This window comes from Cyclopterus lumpus, chromosome 17 (genome assembly GCF_009769545.1).
Source record: "Cyclopterus lumpus isolate fCycLum1 chromosome 17, fCycLum1.pri, whole genome shotgun sequence".
In the NCBI taxonomy this organism is placed as follows: Eukaryota; Metazoa; Chordata; class Actinopteri; order Perciformes; family Cyclopteridae; genus Cyclopterus; species Cyclopterus lumpus.
The window spans coordinates 10,088,314-10,115,479 of record NC_046982.1 but is presented as its reverse complement, the minus strand read 5'-3'; the positions used below and the strand labels follow the sequence as shown (position 1 = coordinate 10,115,479).

Below are 27,166 nucleotides of genomic sequence, written 5' to 3'. Positions count from 1 at the left end.
ATGTTCCCGGTAGCTTTGGAAAGCGCTATTCCCGCCTATTTCCCGTCTTTGTGCTAAGCTAAGCTAACAACCTACAAACATGGAGGGTGGGAATAATCTTCAAAGGGAATAATTGCATTCACCATGTCTCAACTCAAGTGAATCACATATTGATGTCTTTGTGTACCATAACCAGGCTGGATGGGGCCTCCTCCACTCTCCTCCCTCTCAGAGCCAGAGTGAGAACATTTTGGATGGAGTGAGACACTCTCAGCAGGAGCTCCTTCAGTCCAGCTCTGTACTCTTTTCGGATGAGGCAGTAGAGCACCGGGTTCAGACAGCTGTTTGCGTGAGCCAAGCACACAGTCAGAGGGAAGGCGTACGCCTGGGTGTTGTAGAAGGCTTTACTAAAGGGCACCAGGTCAAACTTGATTAGCACCCCCCACATGGTGAGAGCCTGGTTGGGCAGCCAACAGATGAAGAAGGACAGAACTACGATGGTTACAGAGCGGGTGACTTTAGAGCGGCGGCGGTGGCGTCCTCTCTCACACTCTGACCTCTCCGTGACACTCTCGCTGACCGCGCTGCCCACAGTGCGCCGGCTCAGGATGAATCTCAGGAGGAGGAGGTAGCACACAGAGATGACAATCAAGGGAACTACAAATCCCAGGAGGACTTTCTGTGTTTGATAAAGTCCAAGCAGGAATTGAGGATCCCAGTGGCCTGAATCGGAGTCAGAGAACCGCATTAAGCACAGCTCGTCGTCTATAGACACCTGTAAACGCAAAGACATCAACAACTGCATGAGAGGTTTCCAACCCAAAAACAGAAAGAATGTTAGCACATCTAACTCACTGGTGGAAGTTCAGTCTGAATTCAACAAACCTGGACTGTGGTGGAGTAGAAAGCATGAGGCAGCGTAGCCACCAGTGACACCAACCAAATGGTTAAACTGGCCCATTTGGCACCAGCAGTGGCAATCCGAGGGGGGGCCATCTTTAGAGAGGTAACCAGGGAGTGGTAGCGGGTCACGCTCATGGCGGTGAGGAAGAAGACGCTGGCGTACATGTTCAGGGTGGTGACCGAGCTCACGATCTTGCACATGACCCGGCCAAAGGGCCAGCGGAAGTCCAGCACCGTGTCCACGGCCCAGAAGGGCAAGGTGAGGACAAACTGGAGGTCTGTCAGTGCCAGGCTCATCACAAAGCAGTCGATAGAAGAGTGGCGGTGGCCTCGGTGGCGGGAGTGGAGCAGGAACAGTGCCAGGAGGTTACCCACAAGCCCCAGAACACACACCGCCAGGTAGACCAGGGCAATGACAACTCGTACCTGTCAAACACATACAGTACATTCGATTGTGTCATCTTGGACCTAAAAAGGTCAGAAAAGTGCACGCAACGAAATTAAAAGTCAAAATACAACATGCATCCTCGAAAGCACTCTCTTTCGGCATATATGTTTAGGGAATTCGTGCAAAAATGTTCTGGACAAACATTTATTTATTCCATTCATCTGGATTTATTAGAAAGGTGAATTCTTAGCTACTGAACCTACTGCCAGGTTTGCGCTGTCTGCGTGCAGTCCAGCGAGGACTCCTTGGAGAGGATGTAGAGCCAGCAGTCAGTGACAGGTTCAAAGATGCGAGATTCGATGCCGCTCCTGCGGGGCTGATAAGTTTGGAGAGCTCGCGCTCATCCTCCTCTCCTCCGCACAGGCTCAGGGCGGCCAGGGGTCCGGAGGCGCTCTCGTTGCCCTGCATGATTCTCCAGAGGAAAATCACTCTTGTTCTTCTTTTTAAAGTAACACGTTATGGCAGGTTCCCCATCCTCTTTGCAGCTAACTTCCAAAGTGTGCGTGCGTTGTTGTGGAGGGATACATCCCCATCGTCTTCTTCCTGGATTTAGTCGTGTTCAAAGCCACAGAGTTGCAGGATTTATCCGAGTGATTTATAAACTTGCTCGCATTTTACAAAGTACACAGGCTGATGAATCCGCTTCAGGCTTCGGGGCGTTCGCTGAGAAACAGAAACACCGACAGCACGCTGAGAGCTTTATACTCGACGAGGCGCTCCTCCACCACTGGGGTGGCGCACATGGTGGCTTGAGTGGTTGCTGTTATATGATTATTATAGTAGATACTGGGGAGGAATGAAGCTCCACTTATTCTGGCTTTAATCAGATGAAGCCACTTAACACCATTTAATGATTGGCCTATCAGATATTTGTTCTCCTGGTGATTCACGTGTCAGCTTGTGTTGCATGGTGGGAAAGATAATTTAGCAGTCTGTTCTTAATTTGCTTTGCTTTTAGGTAATTGGATATATTTATTTGTACACTTTCTTTAAATTGTGAGTATTTGTAAGCTTTAAGCTTGCTATTCATTGTTTGTAAAATGTCCCCCTTTTCGATTTAGCAGCTAATCACCCTCTCTGATGTTATATCCAAAAATCACCTTTAATATTTCTACATATCGATCTGAAAAATTCACTTTTTTGAGAATACTTTTTAAAAATTTGTGGTTTTCTTGCAGAACGCTATTTGTAATACAAGAAACGCAAAGTGCAGATAGGAGGTTTCTCCCCACCTTTCCTGGATCCTTTTGCAGTTAGGAGGTTTTGCACTTTGGCCATCGATATAATGTGAAGTTAAATTACACTGGAGAGTATTTTCAGAAAGGCTTCGAAAGGGGTTGTTAACGCACATCTGAAACAATGCACATCAGAGGAATGATCAATTAGATTTAAAACAACATGCAGTCTTTGTGAGGGAGCCAGATGTCTCCAGCCACACCAGTTTGGTCAGGTGTGTAGCAGCCTAAACAGAAAGTAATTTATCAACCGCTTTGCACAAATCTGATTTAAAGTCCAGTCAACACGGATTACTATTCTCTCTCATTCCTTTCCTTTGTGTGTGCCTCTATATGCTGTCAGGAACAATTTCAAAAGAAAACATCACTAATTTGTTGACAGTTTCCTTTTGTGTTTTACCAATAATAGGATGGGATTTAGATGTTTGGAGTCTGACCCCAAGGATCTCTTTGAAGCTGCTAATTTGCATTCTGCTGAAGCTTTCCAAGACACTTGAAGAAGTAATTTTATTTTCACACTTTTATGTTTTCATGGCCCCTTTTGACTGCCTCTTTTTTGTCTATCGTCAAGGAGAGGGTAAAGTAAGAACACTTTGTGAAAGTGAACATTTCTCTTGGTCAAGGTCAACATATTATTATATATATCAGATTATAAATTAAAGTGGCATCCATTATATTCATACATTTAACTGTGAGCTCCGTAAGGGGTTCATGCTAATCGGTTCTTTGATGACCAAGGACATTTATTTAGCTTTTTCTCATTCTTTGGAGAATCTTGGAGACAAAGTGACTTGAACGCTCTGAAGGGCTGCCTCCATTGCTGCAATGCATGAAATAGAGCAGCAGTGAAAGGCAAAGATCCAGCAAGTATCTGCAATGGTGTCCTTACCACAGAAAGGTGACATGTGGGGTCAAACAAATCTGCTTCTAATAAAGCTCTCTATTCAAGCAACCTTAATAGAATTCAAGCGTGGGTAAAAATGAAAGTATTTCAGTCCAAAAACTCAAACTAAACAACAACAACAACAACAACAAAAATAATCATTTAATATCCAGAATCCAGTCAGTAGGCCTACAAGTTTCAATACACCCACCCAAAGTTGTACGCTTATACCATTTAAAATGAATAACAATGACTTTTAATGACAATTTAAATAAACAGCAAAATAGTTTTAAATGTTTATCATCATTAGGCAGCAAAATGTGAAGTACCCCAGCTTGTGTTTGCAGAAATTATAATAATAAAAACCACAAATGAACAAACTAAGCTTACAAGAATAATTAATGATCTTTTCCCCCAGCAGCACTGTGCTCAACTCTGACATGATTGATTATCTGATGTTCAGTTTCTAAGTGGTCGATAGTCTATATCACCACCACAGATCACCCTGCTTAAAGCAACCTGATCAATAATTAATGTCTGACTCACACAATATTGTTTAGGCTTCCTCAAATCATGCCTTTTTTTATTAACCTCTTAAGTTCTTCTAACATCTTGTACAAACAACACTCAGATATAAACTGTTCAATATAAATGACACCTCTTCTGCAAATCCTCTTTTGACAAGCCACCTACCAAACTCTGTCAACAATAATCACAACTAGTAATTGTTATCACCTTTCCTTATGGTCTGGTGCCAGGTATGTATTAATATATATGTGTGTATAGTTGTTTTGGGGATCTCAATGTTTGATGTTCAGACCACCACTTTGGTTCAAATATCTCAACAACTATTGGATTTTTTTGTCTTGAAATTATGTACAGAGATGAAGCCTACGTAAAGGTGATCACCTTCCTCTTGTGCCACCAGCAGTGTAGCATTATGTGGCATGGCTGTCATGAAATGTGATCCAGAACATGTCTCCTTTATGATGTCATCACGTTGGTGATCCCCTTAACTTTTCATCCAACCTAACCTAACCGAAATATAAACATAAATGTGTCCATAATAAATGGTAGTACTTATAAAACGTACTGTAAATCCTCCAAATTTCCAAAAATGTTATGAAGGAAATGACCTTGTCCTCAATGTTTAAAACTGTATCCAGTGACATTTCAACACATGCAGTGTGTAAAGACCATCTTATGGGACTGGCCTCAACTGAGTTCATGTTATTTCAGTGAGAAAAGGTTGCTTGAACATCAGCGCTTCATAAATCCACATGTGACCTTGATGTTGCCCTTGTTCTTTCTCTGAGGCATCAATCTTTAAAACATGTTTTTTGAGATGCACATTTTGTCCCAGACTGCAAACCAGAGACAATAATTACCCGGCGAAGTGTGAATTGTAAACTCTGTGTAACAGAAGGCAGTTTCAGTCGCTGTCCTTAAAATAAAATAAACAACAGACTGTTTTTGCAACAATTATCTTTGGCCTCACTGGAAAAAGGCACATTACACAATTACATGAGCAGCCAATCATTATATCTCCACAATAAAATAACAAAGACCTTTGCCCAAATATTTTTGATAAAACTGAAGCCGTTCCCACATTGACAGCTTTCATGAAAATGAGGTTCATTATAACTTTTTGTCATTGAAGTGATAAGTGATAAGACTTCCAGCAGCTTTTGCTCATATAGTAATTTATTTTTTGGGGCTGTTTCATTTGTAGTTTTTCACATATTGCCTCATTATTTTTGTGATACAAATCTCTTCCAAATGAGACACATTACTGAGAGAAACAAATCCCTGCAGGGGCTTCCATAAATCACTCAAGTAAACATTTTAATTATGTTGTGCTGTTGTCAGCATTGCAAACTAAACTATTACAAAGTGCAAATCTTTTTTGATAAATATTTTTCCTAACATATACTTTCAAAGTAAATAATAAAATACAGCGTTTGCAGCATTTACATATAATACATGCACCACCAGGTCCCTGAGGCTCCGTTTTCCAAAGCAACATGAACGATTACATATGTTTGGATGACCTCCTCACTGACCTCCATCTGAGTGAGTGAATTTCAGTTAAATCTTTGAACCAGCAGCTTGTATGGGGAGGAGTGGACGGCAAACACACCTTAACACTTCACTCTCAGTCTCTGGAGTAAGAAACAGATTTTGAAAAGCGATCAAAATTGTTCATTTGGATGCTGCGCCTGCAAGCAAGCCTGCTTTCCTTTGCTACGTCTTTCTTTTGGGGGTCCCAAGGAGATCAGTGATTGCCTGCAATCCTGGTGGTGAGAGGATGGGAAGTCTACCACGGGGAGATATGTCCAGGGTCAGAGCTTCTCCATCAGCCAACACAGAGCCTCGAAGCCTCTGGAAATGGAGAAGAGAGGAACAGGAGCGACGTCTCCCACTTCATCCATCGACTGCAGGGTGCGGGACGGCACTGAGGGGCAGAGACGTGGTGGAGAGGAGTGAGGGTATGTTTGTGTGTGTTATAAAAGAGAAAGTGTGTTGATATCTACACACCTTTGGTCTGTGTGTACTCTCCCTGGCTGGGTTGGCTGTAGGGGTCTGGCTGAAGATTTGAGGAAATGAGCAGGGAGAAGGAGAGGAGCAAAACCTGAACACACAAAAGTAGGACAAAAACAGGCCGAAGACAGAGGCCAAAGAGAAATGACAGAAAGAAATGGAGATTTTAGGCATAACCTACATGCCATTTTGCACAAAAGATAAACTAAAACCTCAAAGGTAATCAAAGAAGTAGTCAACAGTGGAGCACAGGCAATGGTTTAATGATGTGCTCTGGCACTGTAGTGTCTATTGTATATCCATACCTTTAGTCACTTGTTGCAGATTATGCAGTCAATGGTGTAAATCAATGTCGAGTTGTGTTTCTCACCAGGAGACAGGTCCCTCTGTGCCTTGTTTTGCTGGAGCTGTTCGGGAGGAGAGCCTGTAGCCGGCTGAGCTGCTCCAGCAGATCCCTGCAAAGCAAATGCAAAGAGGAAGAAGAAAGAGACTGTAGCATTTGTACATGAGGGCCCACAGGTGTTATTTTTCACTGGCAACTAAAACAACTAGAAGAAGAGCCGCATCTGGTGAAGTGCAGGTCCGTGGTCTCTTTTCACGTTTGGTTTCAATTCGCCGCAGCACTCTGCCAGCATCAGGAAGAAGGCAGCATAATGCGCTCAGGAAGCAGTCAGAGAATGCCGTGTGCTTTATAAATTGGACGGGCTTAATACTTTGGCAATTTTACACTCAGCCTCCTCCATCCTAATTTTAAATAAGTTAAACGTTTTCTGGGTTGTCAGCAGTGGTGGAACTTGTGTTTGGTAGGGCCATCTAATCAACTTCAGCAAACATCCCAGTATGATTCAATGCAAACAAAGTATCAAACACGCATTTCTACTTTGTAGTTAAATATTTAACATTTATTCCAACACTGACATAATAAGGACATCTCATTCATACAATTCAGTATATTAATATATATATATATATATATATATATATATATATATATATATCATATAATAATATTCTGTATAATATGATATATAAATACCATCTAAATATACAATATACATTCCATAAATATATTATAATAACATATAAATATTGTGTAATATAAATCACATATATATATAATAGAACATGTTTATATATTAAAGAGAAGTGCTCGCGCTGGCCGTTTCATGTCGTTAAAAAAAAAAGGCGCCTGACGAGAGCGCCCAGCTTTTGGGCCAGATGACCCAAAACTGAACCTACTTTAGGACACGGATTGTCTAAATTGTATATCACTCATTTATATCTTTAATCAGTAATTGGCGAAGCTGCTTCTTAGACCTGTCTCTTGTGGGCCAAAACGATTCGGCCCCAGTGCAGCTGAGACACGCAGACAGGCGGAGAGGACTTGCAGGAACTGCAGGAAAAGCATATATTTTGCGCAGATATCCTATTTCACAAATATTACTGGGTAGGCGGGAGGGTCCAGGGACAGAATCAACATCATTGAACACTGACAGACGTATAACACACGGTAATTGGTAAATGGACTTGTACATTCATACGTGGACTAGCGGAGCCAGGGATCAACCCGCCGATCCTCTGATTGAAGAACAACCCTACCACTGAGCCACAGTTGCCAACACAACAAAGGTAGAAAAGAGACACATGACTCATACAATTGATCCATTATTTCATTGCTTTCTTTTTGCCCGGGACATTCAATTTCTGATTCAGTGCTTCAGCACCATATCATCTAACCATCAACAGCCTATTTAGACTTTAATGGGGTCATTTAATTCCATTTTACAACAAGTCAGCTAGAGTCTGCAAAATTAACCAAACCGAGGAGCATTATAATGCCGAATTAATAAGCTATAGCTGAGGATATCTGCCAGTATAGTTAATTATTTCAGATGGCAGTGTGTTCGTTTGGAACCAACTTACATGATATTCTCTCTTCTAAATCACGGTAAACTGCATATATTTGGTTCTGTACTGTTGGTCAGATAAAACAAGCAACCTGAAGATGTAATTTGGGGCAAATTGTCATGGGCATTTCCCCATTACTTTCTGAAAAACCCAATTGAAAGTAACAAGAAAGTTAGTTGCAGCCCCCGTTGGCTTATTTGAAGACTCACTTATTGGTCTCCTCCAGCTGCTGCATCTTTCTCTGCAGCTTGAGGTTGTGAGCACCACATGCAGACATCCTACAGAAAGCGAAGAAAGAGGGGAAATATAGATACAATTAGGAAATAAGGGTATCATATAATACTGTGATGTGATGTTGTTTTGTGTCTCCATTTGTTTCTCTCTTTGCCAATATCCGTCTGCTGAGTGTTATCTTGCACCCCATTCTGTAATTCAGTGAATCCTCCTTCTTCTTCTGCTGTGGCTCATTTATTTTAGTCTATATGAGTCATGCTCGATTATGGCCCAATGACTGAGCTGAACCACAACTGATATTGACACCGTGTTGATGTGCTCGACTTGTAGCTTGCTTGATTATCAAGAAATGATGACTCTGCACACTGGAGCGATAATCTTATCGTGACACTTTTGTTATACAGAGGCAACAGAGCTTGTGGTTGAATGCAATATCGATATCACGCACGATCAGATATGCAAAGCTCCCATTTGGTTAATAAGGTTTCTAAATGGTTGTATGCACAAACATTTGTTCAGGCTCCACCATTCAGTTTGACAGACGTTTGAAACACACAAACTGTTGTCAGACTTCAGATCTGATTAAATTGCATCTTTATTGATTCAGGTGGAAAACAACATGGTTTCTTGGTTTATCGATTACCACTCGTTGGTCACAGAAACTCTCAATCTATTCTCCTCTCTACATCTCTGATTTCCCATTAAATTGTGGTCCTGACAACTCCACACTGTCTCAGATGATTCAGCTATTCTGAAGTGAATCACTGATGGTTTAGAGTTTAGTGGCGCAATCATTTTGAAGATCAGCATTAGTAAGAGCAAGCATTCCTACAAATACCCCAGGGAGACTGATGAATAGACCTGGAGGGATCTGACACACAGTCATGTGGGGACGATACGAAGCAAACTACAAGCTCTACCACTCTGCATGGTTTGCGGAGGTGTGATGAGGAGGAAGAGCCAACATGGGGGAGGAAGGCAGGATTACAAAATGTGGGGACAAAAGCTCATTTGGTGATTCTTCACAGCCTGGAGGTAGAGTAGGAGGATGAGGCGCAGTAAACTGAGCTCCATCTTGGCAAAACCTCCAGCTCCTATTATGAGATGCTACATCTTTACATAGCATTTTCAACTACCGCTTAATCCCCCCAGCTGCAACACTCATCATACTCTCATAGTACTTTCATTTGCCATCAAAATAGCCTGATTTAATACATTTGTGATTGTTTATTCTGGAAAAATCTGCAGTTTTGTTGTAGAAGTGTATCTTTACAGCTCAGAATTAATTAACAATGTAAATTATTCAAAATATCAGTGGATAGTTAGAGTAAAAATCTGCAGGATCCTTGTGTTTAACTTTTGCCGACATCAGGGATATCTCTTATTTCTTTTATGTTTTGGGTACAGCTCTGTGAAGCTCTTTTCTTGTGAAAAACAAACAGACAACATATTTACATGTTGTCTTTGTTTGTTTGCTCAGTCGTGACAGCTGTCGCAATTCAGCTCGATGTTTTTTATTCCAAACAAACCACTTCTGTTGCTATGAATTTCCTGTGATGTTGAGATGCTTTTTTTGTATAGGAAAGACTTGAGTGACACAAAAGAAAAAAGCTTTCATGAAGTCTGAGCATCAATAATGATTGTGGATAGTTTTCTTTAAAATGTTCCCATCCATGCAGCAGTTGGTTAAAGCTCATTACGTGCCTGACAGAACAGGTTCAACACAGGTGCTTCAGAGCACAACAAATCACCACGATAAAGGCTTAACGGTCCAAGGCCAATGCACGCAGACATTATGTCTTGTGAAGTGAGGATGCCGAGTGCAGCCGGCTCCTACCTTCCCTCCAGACTATCAACGTATTCTCTCTTCTTCTTCCGACTTTCTTGAGCCGAGTGCTTGTTGCGGATTTTCCGCCGGATCTTCTTCAAAACCCTCTCTTCAAACTTGTCAGAGGGATCAAACACATAGAAGGATGGGGACAAGAGAGAAGGGAGAAGGAACGGGTAAGTGAGAGAAAACTGGGTTGCTGGGGGGACAACTGGCAGAGAGAGGTTGTGTGACTGGGGATACAGATTTAGATTGTGATGCATGCATGTGCAGAGAGAGAGGAGGCGGTGAATGTGTATGGTGCGTGAAGACGTCTGGCCTACATGCGTGAGTGTGCTCGTGTACCTTGGACAGGGGCAGTTTGTTGGGTAAGTGCACCCCTTCTTTAACCAGGAGCTTCTTCTCCTCCTCATTAAGAACAAGCTCCTGTGAGGAATGCTGGGGGATTTGCTGCGCCTGGAAACCAGATGGACAGAATACTCCAGTTAAATGGACTCTCTGTTTACTTAAAGAAGGCACTGCAGGAAGTGGACCGGTTCATAAAATTCTGTTTATTTTTGTGTAAAAGGGTGAATGCTTGCTCTCAGAGTCGCACAGGTCATCTCGAAAAATGTCTCTGGTCAAATTATACAGAGAAGTAGTGGACTGTACAGTCAGTTCATATTTCATTCATTCAGAGCCCGGAGACTGAATTCTTTTTATTTAATAGCCCCGCTGGTATTCCACAATATTCCACTCTTCTCTCCTTACGTTCTGTCCCGGACTGGAAAGCAGCAGGTCCTTGACTGTGAGAGTCTGACTGGAGGTCTGGTTCGTGGTGAGGTAGTGTGCAATGTCAAACGGCTCTTGGAGGTCATCAGACTTCCAGCCTGCAGATTGAACCAGTTAAACTCACCAGTAAATGTCACAGAATTGCCCTCATATGCCATTCAAACAAAACACACCATATTTTTGTTGAAGCCCTTTTCCCTGATGATCAGAGATTGCGGCACCCAGCTGTTCTTCAACAAAACATTTTACAGAATATATGTCACACTTTTCTCTGTATTCGATATATTTTGTGGCACTGAGGGGGTAAATAATCAGCAATGCGAAAGAGGACCATATTTCAAAAGAGCACTAAAAAGACAATTTCCCCAGGCGATGAATTGCACCTTTTACTCTTTTATGTATACTCAGAAATGGGAAAAACAAATGATTGTTTCTCTGAAAAGAGCCTGTACTGTCAAAAGCCTCAGATAAGAGCTCTCATTATTCTGCAACAGAAAATCAAAAGGATACATCTCACACCAAGGATATTGCAGTCTGACTGTCCAGTGCTCTGGTTCACATTGTCCTTCTAGTTTTTAGTCTCAACATGACATTTGTGCTCACTATTGAAACAATCTACTGTTTCACAGCTCTATCACAGTGTTTTTTTCACCACTATAAAGGTTTATAATTCTATCATTTTTCTTTTCACCTCTTGTCTTACCTAGATCAATGGAAACGTCAGACGTTCTTTCATGCGGCGGGGGCTGGTTTTCTGGAAGTGGGAGCTGAGGGAAAGACTGCGTGTCAAAGCCTGTAAAAACTGAGCTGAAGGGCGGGCGGTGGCTGTCTCTGGGGTCCGCCGGTGCGTCCTCATTGATGCCGCTGTCAGTGGTGCCGGGTGACCACAGCGGGGATGCTGGAGCGGAGGAGGAGTTGTTCCCACCCAGCAGGACATCCAGGAAGTCATTAGCAGCCGTTCTTTTGTGGCTCAGGGTCTGAGGTGGACGAGGACAGTATGTAGGCATCATCCACCATCACCGCTAAATAGACTTAGGCCTATAGGCTTAATCAAATAGTCATATTCCCACACACAAGCACAGACAAGACATCCAAAACACCAGCCATTCATTTCCCATCGGCCCGTGACTCTTTGCCTCATTGTTGTCAGTCACAGTTGGAAACACAATGAAACTGAATGCGCTCAGTAACACATGAGCCTCGTTGCAAACTGCAGAATTACCGCCGCACTCACTTCATGAATTGTGATAGTACATAGTTTGTTGCTGTGGCAACCGGTGGTTTCGTCCGGGTTCTTGAGCAAGAGGTCAATGAAGTCCATCCCACTATGCACCTGAAACAAAGGACTACTCTGAGCATCGAGTTTAACATGCTGATGATCCTCAGTTTCTTAGAAGTAAAGCCGTGTCTCCGACTGCTTGTTTTTAAAAACACGACTCAACCCTTCAGTTGTCCCACGCTGACCTCGGACAAAGACTCCTCAAGTTAATATACATTTAACTTTCTTTAAAACTCTTTTTTAAGCACACTCAGTCTGAATCCATCTCTTACACACACAGTTGCATCCTGTGGTCCGATAACAAATGTGTCTTACCGTGTCTGTATTCAGTGTCATAATTCCAACATTAAAGCAGCAGCTGATGAGATTACAGTGAAACTACCCGGCAGGAATTAAAACACAGACCAATACGTTCCTCTCTGTGGAGTGGATGTCTTGTATGAATGCCTGAGCCTGCTGAAAGGGACAAAGTTGAAAGGCCATATCACACAACTGTATTCTCCGAACCCAGCTTATCACTGACCAATCAAGTCTCTAGCAGACAGCTGAGCCAATCAGCACAAAGACAAGGCTTCCTGGCAGATGAACTACTCAGAGTAGCTCACAGGTGACCTGTTGATGTCAACATGATAAGGATTTGATTCCCGGTGTAGTTTCACATTCATTTGTTGTTGCACATGGTTGATTTAGAGCTTCTTGTTGTATTCCTTTCAAAGGCAGAAGGTGTCAGTAGACTTAATCTGTCAGTAGAAAACTGATTTAGTAGAAAACTGATTTATTTGATGAGATTATTGCCTGATCCCTCACTCAGGGTGGTAGTACAAACAAAAACGGTCTGCTATTTTCTTCCCTCATCAGTTAACTTTGTCTTGAAATCAAACTGACTGCGTATATTTCAACGATTATTAGGAATATCATTTTGTAAATATCTTCACTGTCACATGACAGTGGGTCATGAGATAATTAAGAGAAAACATTTCTGCCATTTCACAAAGATTGATTTTTGGGACAGACATTCATGGTTCACACTGACGTTGGTGACCACGGCTTTTAATCTCACGGCACCACGACGTTGACATTAGTGGTTTTGACTGAAATATCTCTACAACGTTGACAACAACTGCTCTTTCACACTAACCAAACTTTTACAAAACTGACTCACTCTAAATTATATTTAGATCAACTCCAAATTGGTCAGTGGATTTTAAAAAAATACCCTTTCCACAGTTTCTTTGTGTCTTTCAAAGAGAGACTCGCTGCTGTGCCGTTTAAATCTATTGACAAAGTTGAACAATGACAATTTATGTCTGTTTTATTACAACAGAACAACCTCCCCGTGCCTCACTGTTGCTTATCTTTATTGCTATAATTAGGAGCATCTGTTTCGTCCTATTTCGAAGCACATCATAAAGCTAAGAAATTACGTAACGTGTCCTCCGAGCAGTAATACAGGAGGAACATGCACACTTGTGAAGACGTATTGAACTATTATCATAGTGGGGACGATATTCTTTCAGTGGCAGAGCTTTTATACTTATACTCGAAAAAGTGCAATCAATAGTTTGTCGTCTAGTTTCCAGAAGTAATATCATCAGCACAATCCTTCCATCACTCTCTCGGCTTCAAGTGTTGCAGCTATGGGGAAAGAGCCTCAGCCTCATATGTAGATAAGGTAGCTCAAACAATTGAATTAAATGTTCTCTTCAGATGATTTCTTTTGACATTTTTACCTTCATTCCGCCAGTTAAAAGACATTAATATATTTACTTATTTTTTAAAGTTCATTTTCTCAGAAACATTGTCCCCTAATCTGCTCAAAAGGTTCAGAGTGGGGAGGACAGAAAGAGTTTCTATATGAACTATAAAACGTGGAAGGAATTATTTGTTTCTCATCTTTTCTGATTATGTGTCAGGCACAACACAATTTGAATAAATCAAACTGTGAAGCAGCTCTTAAGAGTTCGATTTCAACCCTTTGTGGAGACGGATATTCATTTTACAGCTCAGGTGGGCTCTAACAATAAAACAATGAATACATACGGTGATAATATACCAGGATAAGGTTCAAGATTAGTAAATTCAAGCCTTGTGGAGCCATTGTGAGTTAGGATCCATTGATATTTTATAAAACAACAATAATTCGCCATGCACTGTGGCCCCTGCATGAACCCCGAGTCATCAACATTTCTCAGTCTTGCCTTAAATATATATGTGTGGCATTAAACTCCAATATTCTATGACAGAGAGCCCAGGATTATCAGTACTGTAATAAGTGTAATTGCATTGGACCGGAGCTCCGCTATCTTTATTGTTGTTCTTTCTTAGATTAGAGAGTTTCAAAGTACATGCAGATATGATCTAAGAAGGACAGGTTCAGCCCATCACTGGATATCAATAATAGTTTTCAGCTCAGTAGGGCCTACAGATAATTGCTGTGTTATTGTAGATTGCAGATATCGCACTGGCAATCTATGTTATTGTGTCCATTTTCGATGCACGTGACTTAGGGTCAAGAAGAGTTGCATCCTATTACAGGTATAGTGAGGACCAAAGGAGACATATTCAACATTTCTGGAAGTGATTCACCAAATAATAAGAAATGTACCATAAAATCACCACCAAGCTGCTGAATCTGACGGGTAAAGAAAAGTCACAGCTACTGAGATGAGAACTGTTTTTTATATTGTTTGGACAGAGAGGCAGAGACTGTGCTCTAAGAATACAGATGGCATGTTGGATGGCTCTTATCAGTGATAACTCTGATGTGCACAAAATGATTCACTAGCTGCAACTTATAAATAAGAGAAACAAAAGCAATTCTGTGCAGTGTGGAGTGAAATTGGTTGTTCGGGTTTGGAGCACTTCTTAACTGGTAAAACCAGATTAAGATTAAACGCGCCTCAAAACAATTTGGCAACTCAGCACATTTTCATTACCCATCATTCTAGACATCATGACATCATAAACTCGAGATAATGGCCTCCCTGTCCAGACGTTTCTCCTTAAATTCCTCTCTACACGTGTCCAGGTGGTTTCTCGACTACAGGATTGGGATTTCTTTCAGTTGTTGGTCAGCTTTCACATTTCTTTAAAGAGTCCAAATATGCGATCAGCATGGGATCCAATATTTAAACGATTCCCGTGTTCAGTGGTGAAATATATTAACATACATTTGATTATCTAATCCTATAATTTCAATTGGTATTCATTATTTGTAGTCTAATCTTCTAATCTTCTTCTGTTAAGTGTAGGAGCCAATTCTTTTTTTTTGTGACAAGAAATGGGAGCAGATTTCAGATTCAGATTTCTCCCCTTGATTATTCCGAATGCTTGTTTCCACTTGAAGCAGCAACAGTCCACACCAGCTGTTCAAAAAATATAGGAAGAAATGTTTGGCAATGTTACTATTTTTTAAAGCAAAGTAATCATTGAGTGACAGCAGGCTGCATTCGCACCAAGCATCACTGTTAGCATCACCTCTCTTGGTGGAAACATGGCACAGCAAACAGTGCTACTGAAAATAAATTGTTTTTTTGGCTCTCACCAGAAACTTTAATATCTTGCCTCCCTGGTGTTCATAAAGGTTGTAGAGATTTTATTTGTGTTACCTGTACCATGGTTAATAATGGGTTAATGTTTTATATTTGCGAAATTAATGAAAAGGTATGAAAAATACATTTCGCTAGTGTGTGTCCTCCTCCAGCATATAGCTTGTTAAATTCATAGGACAAATTAAACCCTTGCCTTCTTAAAAATAACTGAAAAGCGTCTGGACAAAAATCAATTTATTGGTAATCATGTTTCTTCTGTTGAAAGAAACATGCCCATTCAAACAGATGCTTTTTGTGAAATGTTCCCGTTTACAATATTGTTGTGTCTTGTCTATCGTTATTTCAAAAACGTCCACTACAACAAACTATCATGCGAGATACTCATCTGCTCTCGTCGGGGCCCATTATGCCTGTTATGGTACATAATTGAAAATTGGATTTTTCAATGCAGGAGAACATCTCTCCTCTGAGCATGTTGAGTCTACTATGGTAACAGGACACATCTCACTACCCTCTGCAAACACGCGTGTGCATGTTCTTATAACAGGTTCAACATAGCATGGATTCAATCACTCGGCTTTTTCCTCATTCTGTTCTCATTATTTTGTCCCAATCCAGATTCTGTCAACCATCCTAAGATGTTTTGCCCTGCTCTGCCCTCAGCTGGTGGAAGACTGCTGCAACATCCTGAAACAGTGCAGCCGTGGCTTTGCTCACAGAGGATCCATATTTTCCAATAAGAAAAGCTGTGTGCCCTCTTTATTAAAGGCAAAGACATACCAAACAGCAAGTGGTAGGTATGTCTTACCTGCTAAAATGTCATCAACACAAAGACAATCATGTGAACAGGATGATCACTTTGCTCAATGTCTTTATTAGGATTACAAAACAGTAATCTAATGAATGTAAATACCTAATTACATCAACACTGTTAACAGTTACACATTTTCCTACATAGGATTTTATAAGTAGAGATACCTTTTTCTATATGTGTATATCATTCATGAGTGTAAGTGAATATCTTGCCACTTTATTTAAAAGTCACACCTTTAGAGATGAAGCTGACAAGATGATGGAAATAGACCCGCATAGTTGACTGAAAGGCGGAATCTGACATGTTCTAAAATAACCACAATAAAGAGCATAAACCATTAAAATCGAGGTCACAAAATGGCCCTTCTTCTGGCTCCCAAGGTTGCAATTTTGCAGTAGAAAAAAGACGACTGTCTCACAAATGTCTCTTTGATTATAAACCCATTAAGTGAGTTGTGTACTCAGAAGGAATGGATCCCTCTGGATAGCTCTGTACTGATTGCTTGAACGCCAACTGAGTCACAGGCAAGTGTCGGCGTACAAGAGTGATACCCGGCATGTCCCAGTGATGAAGATCATGGCCAAGACATTTGTTCTCAGCAGGTTCGTCCTGAATCTCGGAAGTGGAGCATTAAATATTGTTAAAGCTCGTCAAGAGTGACAATTCCTTTCAACTGACTCCTATATGTACTGTTTGGAAATTTCAAATGTAATATCACTTTTCTAATCATCAAGTAATCGGTTAAAATGGATACCTGAGACAAACCTGACCAAATGATTAACCTATGGTCAACACTCAATTACAATATTTGGAAAACGTGTTAATTGTGCAGTTACAGAACAGCTAAACACATTGCTCCAGCAAAAGACCCCAACACTTGATTAGCTTAAGCTAGCCATTTCTTGTCATTTAAATAATTGCAATTTGATGCACTAATATTCTGTTAAGTTGGTTTGTTATCACGTAGTTTAATTCACTAATAGAGATCTGAGAGCTAAATTGGTCCTGATACAAAGGTTTAGCAGAGTAACGTTTAACAGTAATCTAACTGCCATTTTAGCTTTTGACTCAAGTGAAATTCAAATTTTCTTTTTGCTTTTGTAGGGCCCCATGATTCAAAATAATATACACTCGCACAAAATGTAATTAAAACACACAAAATACATGGTGATGTTATTTTTCTTTCTCACGCAGGAACACACCTAAACCCAGACAGCAGCACATCAGTACCTTACTAACTCTGCTTCCTCCCCGGAGTCTTTGTGACTTCACATCTCATAGGGTCCATTGGACCTGGCGGTGTCTAATGCCTCCTGCCTTGGCCCGGCTGATGCGCCCCGTCCCCCCTTCTCTCTACCTCCTTCTGTTTCATGGATTGTGGAGGTCCATTCATACATTGTCATATTCATGTAATGTGTTTATGTAACTCTGTAATGCTGTTCATTCTGTACACATGACATCTATTGCTTCAGGAGAGCAACAGGGATCCTCCTCTGTTGCTCTCCTGAAAGTTTCTTCCCTTTTTTCCCTGTGAAAGGTTATTTTTGGGAGTTTTTCCTGATTCGATGTGAGGTCCTGGGACAGGGATGTCGTATGTGTACAGATTGTAAAGCCCTCTGAGGCAAATTTGTAATTTGTGATATTGGGATATACAAAATAAACAGAATTGAATCCAGACTGGAATAGGACCCGACTGTTGAGCAGCAGCGCCCCCTGCTGCTGGAGCCGCTGTATTGAACTGCTCCGCATCATCCGCAGCAGCAGCAGCAGCAGCGTCACTCCTGTCCACAGTGGGACTGCCGGTCCTCCGAGGCAGTGTTAATAAACCGTTACACGCAAAGACCAACTATCTGCAGACAAAATGGTGAGTAAATATTGGGCAAATATTCGCAGATGATTGTGTCTTTAATATATTTGTGGCAGGTTTAAAGCGCCCAATGCCAGCAAACCTTAATGTATAGTTTGCAATGGACTCGGTGCAACAAGCTGCAATGAAGCTGAGTCGGGTGTGTGTGAAAAGGATGCCGATGCTCTGGGGGCGTTATGTGGTCATAGAAAGGCTCTGCAGCTGGTCTGTGTAAACATACGCAGCTGCAGTCAGCTGATAAGGCAGCAGGGCCTTCACTTGCATGGTCCGCTCTGCCTCACTGTGACATCCGTAGAACATCCTTTAATATCAAGCTGCAGCTGGAGCATGACTGCTTTTTATTATGTCTGGGAATCTCTCAAAACTTCCTATTTCTATAATTATTACATGGAGTAGGAATTTTACATACTAGACATTGTGTTAAATAATGCTGCTTATCTTTTCATATTAACAAATAAATTAATGATACTGAAGCCCAGATAGGCTTGCAGTGAAAATGTGATTTCCCTATTCAACAAACATCTCTTTAAAAGCCTTTGTCATCTTTAAAAAATGCCGTAGTCTCTTCTTAATGCATACTTACGTTGCATTACTACATTGTAGGCCTCCCTTGTCTTGTATGTGTGATCTCAGAGGATTGAGCATGAGCAACATATATTGCTTTAAATAAAATTTAACATGTACAATCACTTAAATCTGAATAATTCAAGGATAATTCAAGGTATGAAATTGGGATATGCCGTTCCCTCGTGAAATGGTTCCGCTCGGCCCAGTCAGCTGCAGCATGGTGACTCTGTCATTGCTGATGTTGCTTGATTAGGAACCAGAAGTATTGATGCAGTGCCCACCCTCCTTCCTTGTAGTCAGTTTCAAGTTTCTTTCTTTTAATAACTTGGAACGTCTGCAGGGATCTGGTAGTGTACATAGATACATATAATCTGATGAATACGATGAACCTCTGCTGGTTGTAAATGGATGAATGTGACCCCCGAACTTAACCCCCACCAGGTGAACTTCACTGTGGATCAGATCCGTGCCATCATGGACAAGAAGTCCAACATCAGGAACATTTCTGTGATTGCCCACGTGGATCATGGGAAGTCCACTCTGACGGACTCGCTGGTGTCTAAGGCGGGGATCATTGCTTCATCCCGTGCCGGAGAGACACGTTTTACAGACACGCGCAAAGACGAGCAGGAGCGCTGCATCACCATCAAATCAACGTATGTGGTTCAGAGAAGTGGCTTTAGAAACAGCTCTGCTTTTTTGGTGCAACCTATTCAATGTTGTGAAGCTTGTATGTATATCTCTAATACATCAAATATACATGACTAAAAAAGCAACAATTAAAGTAAAATTTGGGGTAAGACACATACTATCTAATTAGATTTGACCCTCAAAACCTCAAAATAAGGACTGTGTGGGTGCAGGTTAAACAGATCAACTGTCAACAGAAGGCAACAACCCAATACTGTCATCAGGTCTTGTTTCAAATGTGTCCGAATTTGGATTAATGCAAAGAAATGACGTCATATTATTCCAACTGAGCCCTGAGCATTTAAAACAAGCGCAACGAGCACAAAGAAAAGAACGCAGACAGAAATCTCTCAGTTGAAATAATTTGTTTAGGATCACATCATTCAAGATGATTGAGAAAAAAGGTTTTGTAATGTTGTTATGTGTTCCGGTGGAGAAACACACATCCGAGTTGAACATGGAGTTTGTAGCTCAACTTAGTTATTCACAAGAAATACTTAAAGGCTCCCACAGAGTCAGGTCTCATATTTGAACCTTTACATGGCCACCATTTCTATTTTCTCATTCCTTTGGACTCGGCCAAAGTGCATACAAGGTTGATTCATAGTGTTTCTTTGCAGGTTGTTAATATAATTATTAGAACTATCAATAACAATAGCAATAACTTTTTAAAGGCAGAACACAAGTTTGTACCAGGAAATCCTTATTCGAACCAAGTCCCATTTTTAGCATCCTTAGGATTGTTCACTTCCTTTATTTAAATGTCGTGTTCAAAGATGCGTAGCAGAGAAGGTGCATTCTCAAAAGTCTAAAAAATTTAATATTCACTGAAATCATTCCAGTCAACTGGAAAGTCTCCACTCAGCATGTCTGCCTCGTTTAAGTTAGGGGACCATCAGTATTGGGATGACTTAGAAATTCAGTTGAATTTAATTTAATTGAACTTCATTTCATTCACCCAGGTCTTTACATTTATTGTAGTTAGTAGTCGTAGGTAGTGATAGGTGAACAGTGAACAAGCCTTTTCCTGTTCCCTCTGTTACGCAGGGCCATCTCTTTGTACTATGAGCTTGGAGATTACGACATGGAGTTTATCAAGCACAGTAAAGACGGAAACGGCTTCCTCATCAACCTGATTGATTCTCCTGGTCACGTTGACTTCTCGTCTGAGGTCACTGCGGCCCTCAGGGTCACTGACGGAGCCCTGGTAGTGGTGGACTGTGTCTCGGGTAATAATCCCTCCACATCCCACACTCGCACTCTCGCTCTTCACAAAGGCTCACCGGTTTGTGTCCTCTGGCAGGTGTGTGTGTGCAGACAGAGACCGTGCTGCGGCAGGCCATCGCTGAGCGCATCAAGCCGGTCCTGATGATGAACAAGATGGACCGGGCCCTGCTTGAGCTGCAGCTGGAGCCAGATGAACTTTTCCAGACTTTTCAGCGCATCGTAGAGAACGTCAACGTCATTATCTCCACCTATGGAGAGGATGAGGGGGGCCCCATGGGGAACATCATGGTGAGGCAGAGGCTCAGAATACAAAGATATGCTATAATAGCCGCGACATGTTGCTATACATTTACTATAGCTGCGATTTCTGAGAATGCTGAACCTTTTTTTCCCTCAGATTGACCCTGTTATTGGCACAGTTGGGTTCGGCTCAGGCCTCCACGGCTGGGCTTTCACCTTAAAGCAGTTTGCTGAGATGTATGTGGCGAAGTTCACTTCGAAAGATGCTCAACTGGGACCAGCAGCGAGGTGTAAGAAAGTGGAGGACATGATGAAGAAACTGTGGGGAGATAGGTAAACTTGATGATCAACATGGCCGGACTGAAACATGCTTCACAAATTAACTTAACATGAGGCTGAAAAGCAGCTTTTGACTGCCCTCTCTGGTTGAAAGTTGAAAGTTTCTTCTATCTCAGAAGTGTGCTCTGTTGCACCTGTAACCACGGCCATCAGTGATGCACGTGCACAAAGCACACACTGAGGTGCACTTCTACATCAACCCACCAGAGGTCAACAAAACCTAGACTTTCAGCTGGTGTTAAATTGCTCTTTAACATTTTCTTGCACACACCAAGACATTTTCATAATAACTGGCATATATTGCACAATTAAAAAGGAGTATGAGCTAGATGTCAATCATCTGAGTGTCATGATATTGTGCAATAATTTATATACAGATATTTTGATCCAAATGCCGGCAAGTTCAGTAAGACTGCCACCGGTGCTGATGGACAGAAACTTCCCCGCACCTTCAGCCAGCTCGTTTTGGACCCCATCTTTAAGGTGAATGGAGAAGTGACATATACCTACAGTTAATATGTTTACGTGAGTAATTCTGGCCTTAATTGTCTGATGACCTTCACTCGTCTCTATTAGTAAAAAATATATTTAAAGCACCTACATGTACGATTTTTACATCTATGTCCTTAGCACCTTTTAGTGTTAACAAAATGAAACGTGGTTGATAGAAAAGGCATACAACCAGGAGGACACTAAGATTAAGAGGCTGAAAGCAACACATAGACTGCACAGATTTTCATCAGTATTTCTCTACTAACAAAAAACTAGGGTTTTAAAAAAAAACTTAAAACGACTACAAGGCGATGGCTTTAAGATGGAGTTTGATGCTGTCGTTTTGCCCTTTCTCACTGTCTAGGTTTTTGATGCCATCATGAATTTCAAGAAGGACGAGACAGCCAAACTAATTGAGAAGCTGGACGTTAAACTAGACTCGGAGGACAAGGCGAAAGAGGGGAAGCCCCTGCTGAAGGCTGTGATGCGTCGTTGGCTGCCTGCTGGGGAGGCCCTGCTCCAGATGATCACCATCCACCTGCCCTCCCCCGTCACTGCACAGAAATACCGCTGTGAGCTGCTCTATGAAGGGCCGGGGGACGACGAGGCCGCCATGGGTCAGTGGAATATTTTCACAGCACCACACACCTTCACACTCTGGAGAAGACATGCTTTGAGATGGAGCGTTTAATGATTTGGTTTCATAGAATACTGACCAAATTTATAAGCTGTATTTTAGCTTTACTATATTCAGGTCGTACTATCTCTTCTGTCTTCTCAGGGATTAAGAACTGCGATCCTAAGGCTCCTCTGATCATGTACATTTCAAAGATGGTCCCAACCAACGACAAAGGTCGTTTCTACGCATTTGGCCGTGTATTCTCTGGCTGTGTGTCCACTGGCCTGAAAGTGCGTATCATGGGGCCAAACTTCACCCCTGGCAAGAAGGAGGACCTTTACATCAAACCCATCCAGAGGTGAGCAGGTTGGGGGGGAAAGTAAAAGGTAGAAAAGCAAAGAAAATTAGTTTTAAATGAATGTTTTGTCTTCTCACACTTTATTTTCATGTTTTTGTTGGCAACTTTTTTAATATCCATTTGGTTCTTTCCCATCCAGGACCGTTCTGATGATGGGCCGGTATGTGGAGCCCATAGAAGATGTCCCATGTGGCAACATCGTGGGTCTTGTTGGAGTAGACCAGTTCCTGGTTAAGACAGGGACTATTACCACCTTTGAACAAGTAGCGTATTCCCCCCCCCCCACCCCCCCCCCCCCCCTTAAATATTGTAGAGCAGTAGTTATTTACACTGAGTTATTGCTTGCTGTCGGCAACAACACTTGTAGCTCGGTGACTCTGGCTCTGTCTGCAGGCCCACAACTTGAGGGTGATGAAGTTCAGTGTGAGCCCTGTGGTCAGAGTTGCTGTGGAGGCCAAGAACCCCGCTGACCTCCCCAAGCTGGTGGAGGGACTGAAGCGTCTGGCCAAGTCTGACCCCATGGTGCAGTGCATCATCGAGGAGTCTGGGGAGCACATCATTGCTGGAGCGGGAGAGCTGCATCTGGAGATCTGCCTGAAGGACCTGGAGGAAGACCACGCCTGCATTCCACTGAAGGTGAGACAAGGAGAACAAAGATGTTTCTGTATTAAACTTACGAGCTTTACATAGCTGTGTGAATGTATATCGTAAGTATCATTTGACTTCAGATATTTATGATAACAGCAAAAAAAGTCCCAATTTGATAATAACAAGAATGATTATTTCTGAAACACTTAGACATATGTTAGGAGATTAAACACAACAAATGCGCATGCGGTTGCTGCTTACTTTGTTGCAACATCACCCGTACACTTGATTTTGACTCCCAGATTCTTCATCTGGTTCCAGAAATCAGACCCAGTCGTGTCTTACAGAGAGACGGTGATGGAAGAATCAGATCAGATGTGTCTGTCCAAGTCCCCCAACAAGCACAATCGTCTCTTCATGAAGTCCCGCCCTTTCCCCGACGGCCTGGCTGAAGATATCGAGAAGGGGGAAGTCAGCCATCGCCAGGAGCTCAAGGCCCGTGCCCGTTACCTCGCCGACAAGTATGAGTGGGAGGTGACAGAGGCCAGGAAGATCTGGTGCTTCGGCCCAGACGGAAGCGGGGCCAACCTGCTGATAGACATGACGAAGGGGGTTCAGTACCTCAACGAGATCAAGGATAGCGTCGTGGCTGGTTTCCAGTGGGCAACTAAAGAGGTGGGCAGCAGTTAACTTTGACTGCAAGTACATTTAAAATGATTAGCCTTGTGTAATTAGACACAATGTCGTGATAGTGTTCTTTTAAAAGTGTGTGCTTGAGTTAGTGAGGCTGCAGTCTCTGACATCATCATGCAGGGTGCTCTGTGTGAGGAGAATATGCGGGCAATTCGCTTTGACATCCATGACGTGACACTGCACGCAGACGCCATCCACCGTGGTGGAGGACAGATTATTCCCACAGCTCGTCGGGTCCTGTACGCCTGCCAGCTCAGTGCTCAGCCGCGACTCATGGAGCCTATATACCTGGTGGAGATACAGGTGTGTGTGTGTGTGTGTGTGTGTGTGTGTGTGTGTGGAGGCAGATTACCTCCGAAGTTTAAAACAACATTGTGAAATGGTGGAATTGTAAATTACCCCAAATCAGTTTTGGAAATCTATTTATATTATTGTAACATTCAAGTTTCTGTTCTAATTTATATCTGCACAGACTTAATGTGATTATGTTCTGATCAGCAAGTAGAAAGCAGGACCTTTAAGGCACTTAAGGAAAACAGGAACATAAAATGCCAGATAATTAATTAATGAATGTACCATTATGGGATTGTGTATACAACGTTGAATGTGGAAAAAATCACAATCATAACTCTGCTTGACAATTCGCTGACGCCAGTTTACACTTCATGTCTGACTGCTCTGCTTCTTGTCCGTGCAGTGCCCAGAGCAGGTGGTCGGTGGTATCTATGGTGTGCTGAACAGGAAGCGAGGCCATGTGTTTGAGGAATCCCAAGTGATTGGCACTCCCATGTTCGTGGTGAAAGCCTACCTGCCCGTCAACGAGTCCTTTGGTGAGTGTCTGTTCTAGCCTGTGCTGTATGAGGACTTTCTTTGTGGGATCTCATACTCGCTTACGTAGTTTCAGAATAAATCTGTATGAATCCGACTAGATTCTCAATAGTTACACCCAAATGTAATGAATTTTTGGAATGCAATAAAAGGTTTAGTTTTTATATAATATATTGATTTGGTTTCAGCTCGTTATGTCGTTATTATAGGCAGATAATAATACTCTACTATTTAAACATGAGTGTTTATATGTATTGCCTCCAGGGTTCACAGCTGACCTGCGCAGCAACACTGGAGGCCAGGCCTTTCCTCAGTGCGTGTTTGACCACTGGCAGATTCTTCAGGGAGACCCCAGCGACTCCACCTCCAGAACCTGCCAGATTGTTGCTGACATTAGGAAACGCAAAGGTCTGAAAGAGGGCATTCCTGCCCTCGACAACTACTTGGACAAGTTGTAAACATTGAGTCTGGATTATTTAATACCAAATCAATCTCTAAACCTTCCCCCGTGGGCACTTTAAAATCTTTGCACAGGCTTAAAAATACATCGCACAAGTTGTTTTGACTTTGAGTTCGGAGCAGAAACAAAGCTTTAAGCTTTTGTTGTAGGCTCGTTGAAGTAGTGATGCTTTTTTCATTTCACAGCTACAGTACACCAAGTGCCTAGGGCGAGGGTTTTGGGGAACAATTGGATAGCAATTGTATACCTTGTTTCTTCTATTCCTCCACACCATCCCCCTCCCCCTTCATCTTCCAGGATGGGCCTGTACAATGCACTGTGATACTGCAATAATGCATATTTAAATGGATCATGGCCAGATTAAACCACAATAAACAGTTACAGAAGTCAAACTCCCTGGATTGAACCTGTTTAGTGGATGTAATTAATAAAAACATTCAACTTAGTGAATTTGTTAAACAAAGCAGTGAAAGCAGCAGACTCACTAGATCTGCTACAAGAGGTGATTGTGTCATTTCATATAGGTCAAGCTCGTTTAGCAAATCTACATTCTCTGTGAAGGCAGGTCACTCGTGGAATGCTCTGCCACCACACATACGTGCACAAAACACGTACAAAACGTTCAAGCATAACCTGAAGGAATGGCTTGTTGCCAATCAGGTGTGCAATCATTGATATGCTCTCTGTCCTGATGCTTGTTTCGGCTATATGTGCATTTGTTTTTTATGTGTATGTTGTATTGTAGCTGGGTTTGTTCTGCCTGATTCATGCTGCAGCCCGTTATGTCTCTGGTCTATTGCTGTACCCTTTCTTTTTGCTGTGTATTGGTTTTGTTTATATGTTGTTGTCAGTTTGTCTATGAATTTTATTTCCATTTTTATTTTGAGATTTTGTTATTTTAGGCTGCCTTAAAAACATCTGGCCAGGGACAGCAGATGGAAATTAGCCTCTCTGGCTAACTCTGGCTCACTTACAGTCCTACTGTTGATTGGTGTGCATTGTCCCTGCAAAATAAATGAATAAATAATAAATAAATAAATAACTCATGATGAAAGTGTGACTCTGGCCATTTCTCTAGTGGACTTCAAGGAATAGTTCACCATTTTGGGAAATATCTTATTTGCTTTTGGCAGTGAATTAAATGAGAAGATCAATACCATTCTCACATTTATATGGTGAACATAGCCTGAGACCATAGCCAGCAGACGGTTAACTTAGCTTTGCAAAGAAATTAAAACTGAGAAACCATTCTTCTAAATCTTCCTATTTCATCTGTGACACAAACAGCTAGCCAGCCTGTCCAGCAGTATCACAATTTAGAGCTCACCAGTTAATACAATGTGAACTTTGTACAAAAAACTGTGTTAAAACAACAAAAACATGTTCAGGCAACAACCAGAAACCAGTTTCTGCAAATATTGGGTTAATACACAAAACATGGAAAATAAGCAGCAACATAACCTTTTGTTTTCAATAGAAAATAAGCAGTACTTGTAAGACTATTACATTGTGTAATAAGAAAGCTGAATGACTGCAAATAAGTGGATCACTTGTAATGGCTTTATTTGATTATATTGTTTTAAGTTGTATAATTATATGATTGATTCATATTCTTGCAATTTTGTTCCTATTACTTCTGCACTGTGGACCCCCTCGTACCATTTCATTCACAGGGTTGTACTTGATTTCATTCAATTAAGAATATAAAAATAATAAAAAGTTCCACACAAAAGCCATTGGTTTATGAGCTTTAAAAGGTGCTGGAAGGTGATGGAGAGAGCCGGGCTGTTTCTGGACTCTATGCTAATCTAAGATAACCGGTTG

General features: G+C 41.8%; 3 protein-coding genes across 3 annotated transcripts; 1 reads left to right on the top strand and 2 right to left on the bottom strand.

Moving 5' to 3' along the window:
- Nucleotides 1–142: 142 nt before the first annotated feature.
- On the bottom strand, nucleotides 143–1,738 carry LOC117746969 (relaxin-3 receptor 1-like). Its single transcript, XM_034556333.1, is given in 5 exon segments — nucleotides 143–754; nucleotides 865–1,308; nucleotides 1,534–1,559; nucleotides 1,562–1,600; nucleotides 1,603–1,738. Coding segments are annotated over 5 exon segments (1,257 nt in total).
- Nucleotides 1,739–5,790: 4,052 nt separating this feature from the next.
- On the bottom strand, nucleotides 5,791–12,345 carry LOC117746997 (cyclic AMP-responsive element-binding protein 3-like protein 3-B). Its single transcript, XM_034556365.1, has 10 exons — nucleotides 12,325–12,345; nucleotides 11,965–12,063; nucleotides 11,434–11,707; nucleotides 10,710–10,828; nucleotides 10,287–10,415; nucleotides 9,969–10,075; nucleotides 8,107–8,175; nucleotides 6,360–6,444; nucleotides 5,987–6,080; nucleotides 5,791–5,903 (listed from the first exon to the last, which is right to left on the bottom strand). The coding sequence occupies exons 1-10, from the start codon at nucleotides 12,343–12,345 to the stop codon at nucleotides 5,791–5,793; spliced, it is 1,110 nt and encodes a 369-aa protein (XP_034412256.1).
- A 5,802-nt stretch (nucleotides 12,346–18,147) lies between these two features.
- On the top strand, nucleotides 18,148–26,001 carry LOC117746451 (elongation factor 2). Its single transcript, XM_034555577.1, has 14 exons — nucleotides 18,148–18,238; nucleotides 19,250–19,464; nucleotides 20,546–20,727; nucleotides 20,802–21,013; nucleotides 21,123–21,298; nucleotides 21,682–21,787; nucleotides 22,161–22,413; nucleotides 22,578–22,773; nucleotides 22,913–23,036; nucleotides 23,167–23,409; nucleotides 23,683–24,036; nucleotides 24,175–24,357; nucleotides 24,752–24,884; nucleotides 25,147–26,001. The coding sequence occupies exons 1-14, from the start codon at nucleotides 18,236–18,238 to the stop codon at nucleotides 25,338–25,340; spliced, it is 2,574 nt and encodes an 857-aa protein (XP_034411468.1). The 5' UTR covers nucleotides 18,148–18,235; the 3' UTR covers nucleotides 25,341–26,001.
- Nucleotides 26,002–27,166: the final 1,165 nt, after the last annotated feature.

Excerpts from the sequence above, each read along its gene's own strand:
- LOC117746997 (XM_034556365.1), bottom strand. The coding sequence starts at position 12,345 with ATGACACTGAATACAGACACG. Across the intron at positions 10,416-10,709 it reads TTTCCAGTCCGGGACAGAAC|GCGCAGCAAATCCCCCAGCA; the intron begins GTAAGGAGAGAA and ends TCTGGTTTCCAG. Across the intron at positions 8,176-9,968 it reads GTTGATAGTCTGGAGGGAAG|GATGTCTGCATGTGGTGCTC; the intron begins GTAGGAGCCGGC and ends CGCTTTCTGTAG.
- LOC117746451 (XM_034555577.1), top strand. Across the intron at positions 19,465-20,545 it reads TGCATCACCATCAAATCAAC|GGCCATCTCTTTGTACTATG; the intron begins GTATGTGGTTCA and ends TCTGTTACGCAG. Across the intron at positions 22,414-22,577 it reads GGACGACGAGGCCGCCATGG|GGATTAAGAACTGCGATCCT; the intron begins GTCAGTGGAATA and ends CTGTCTTCTCAG.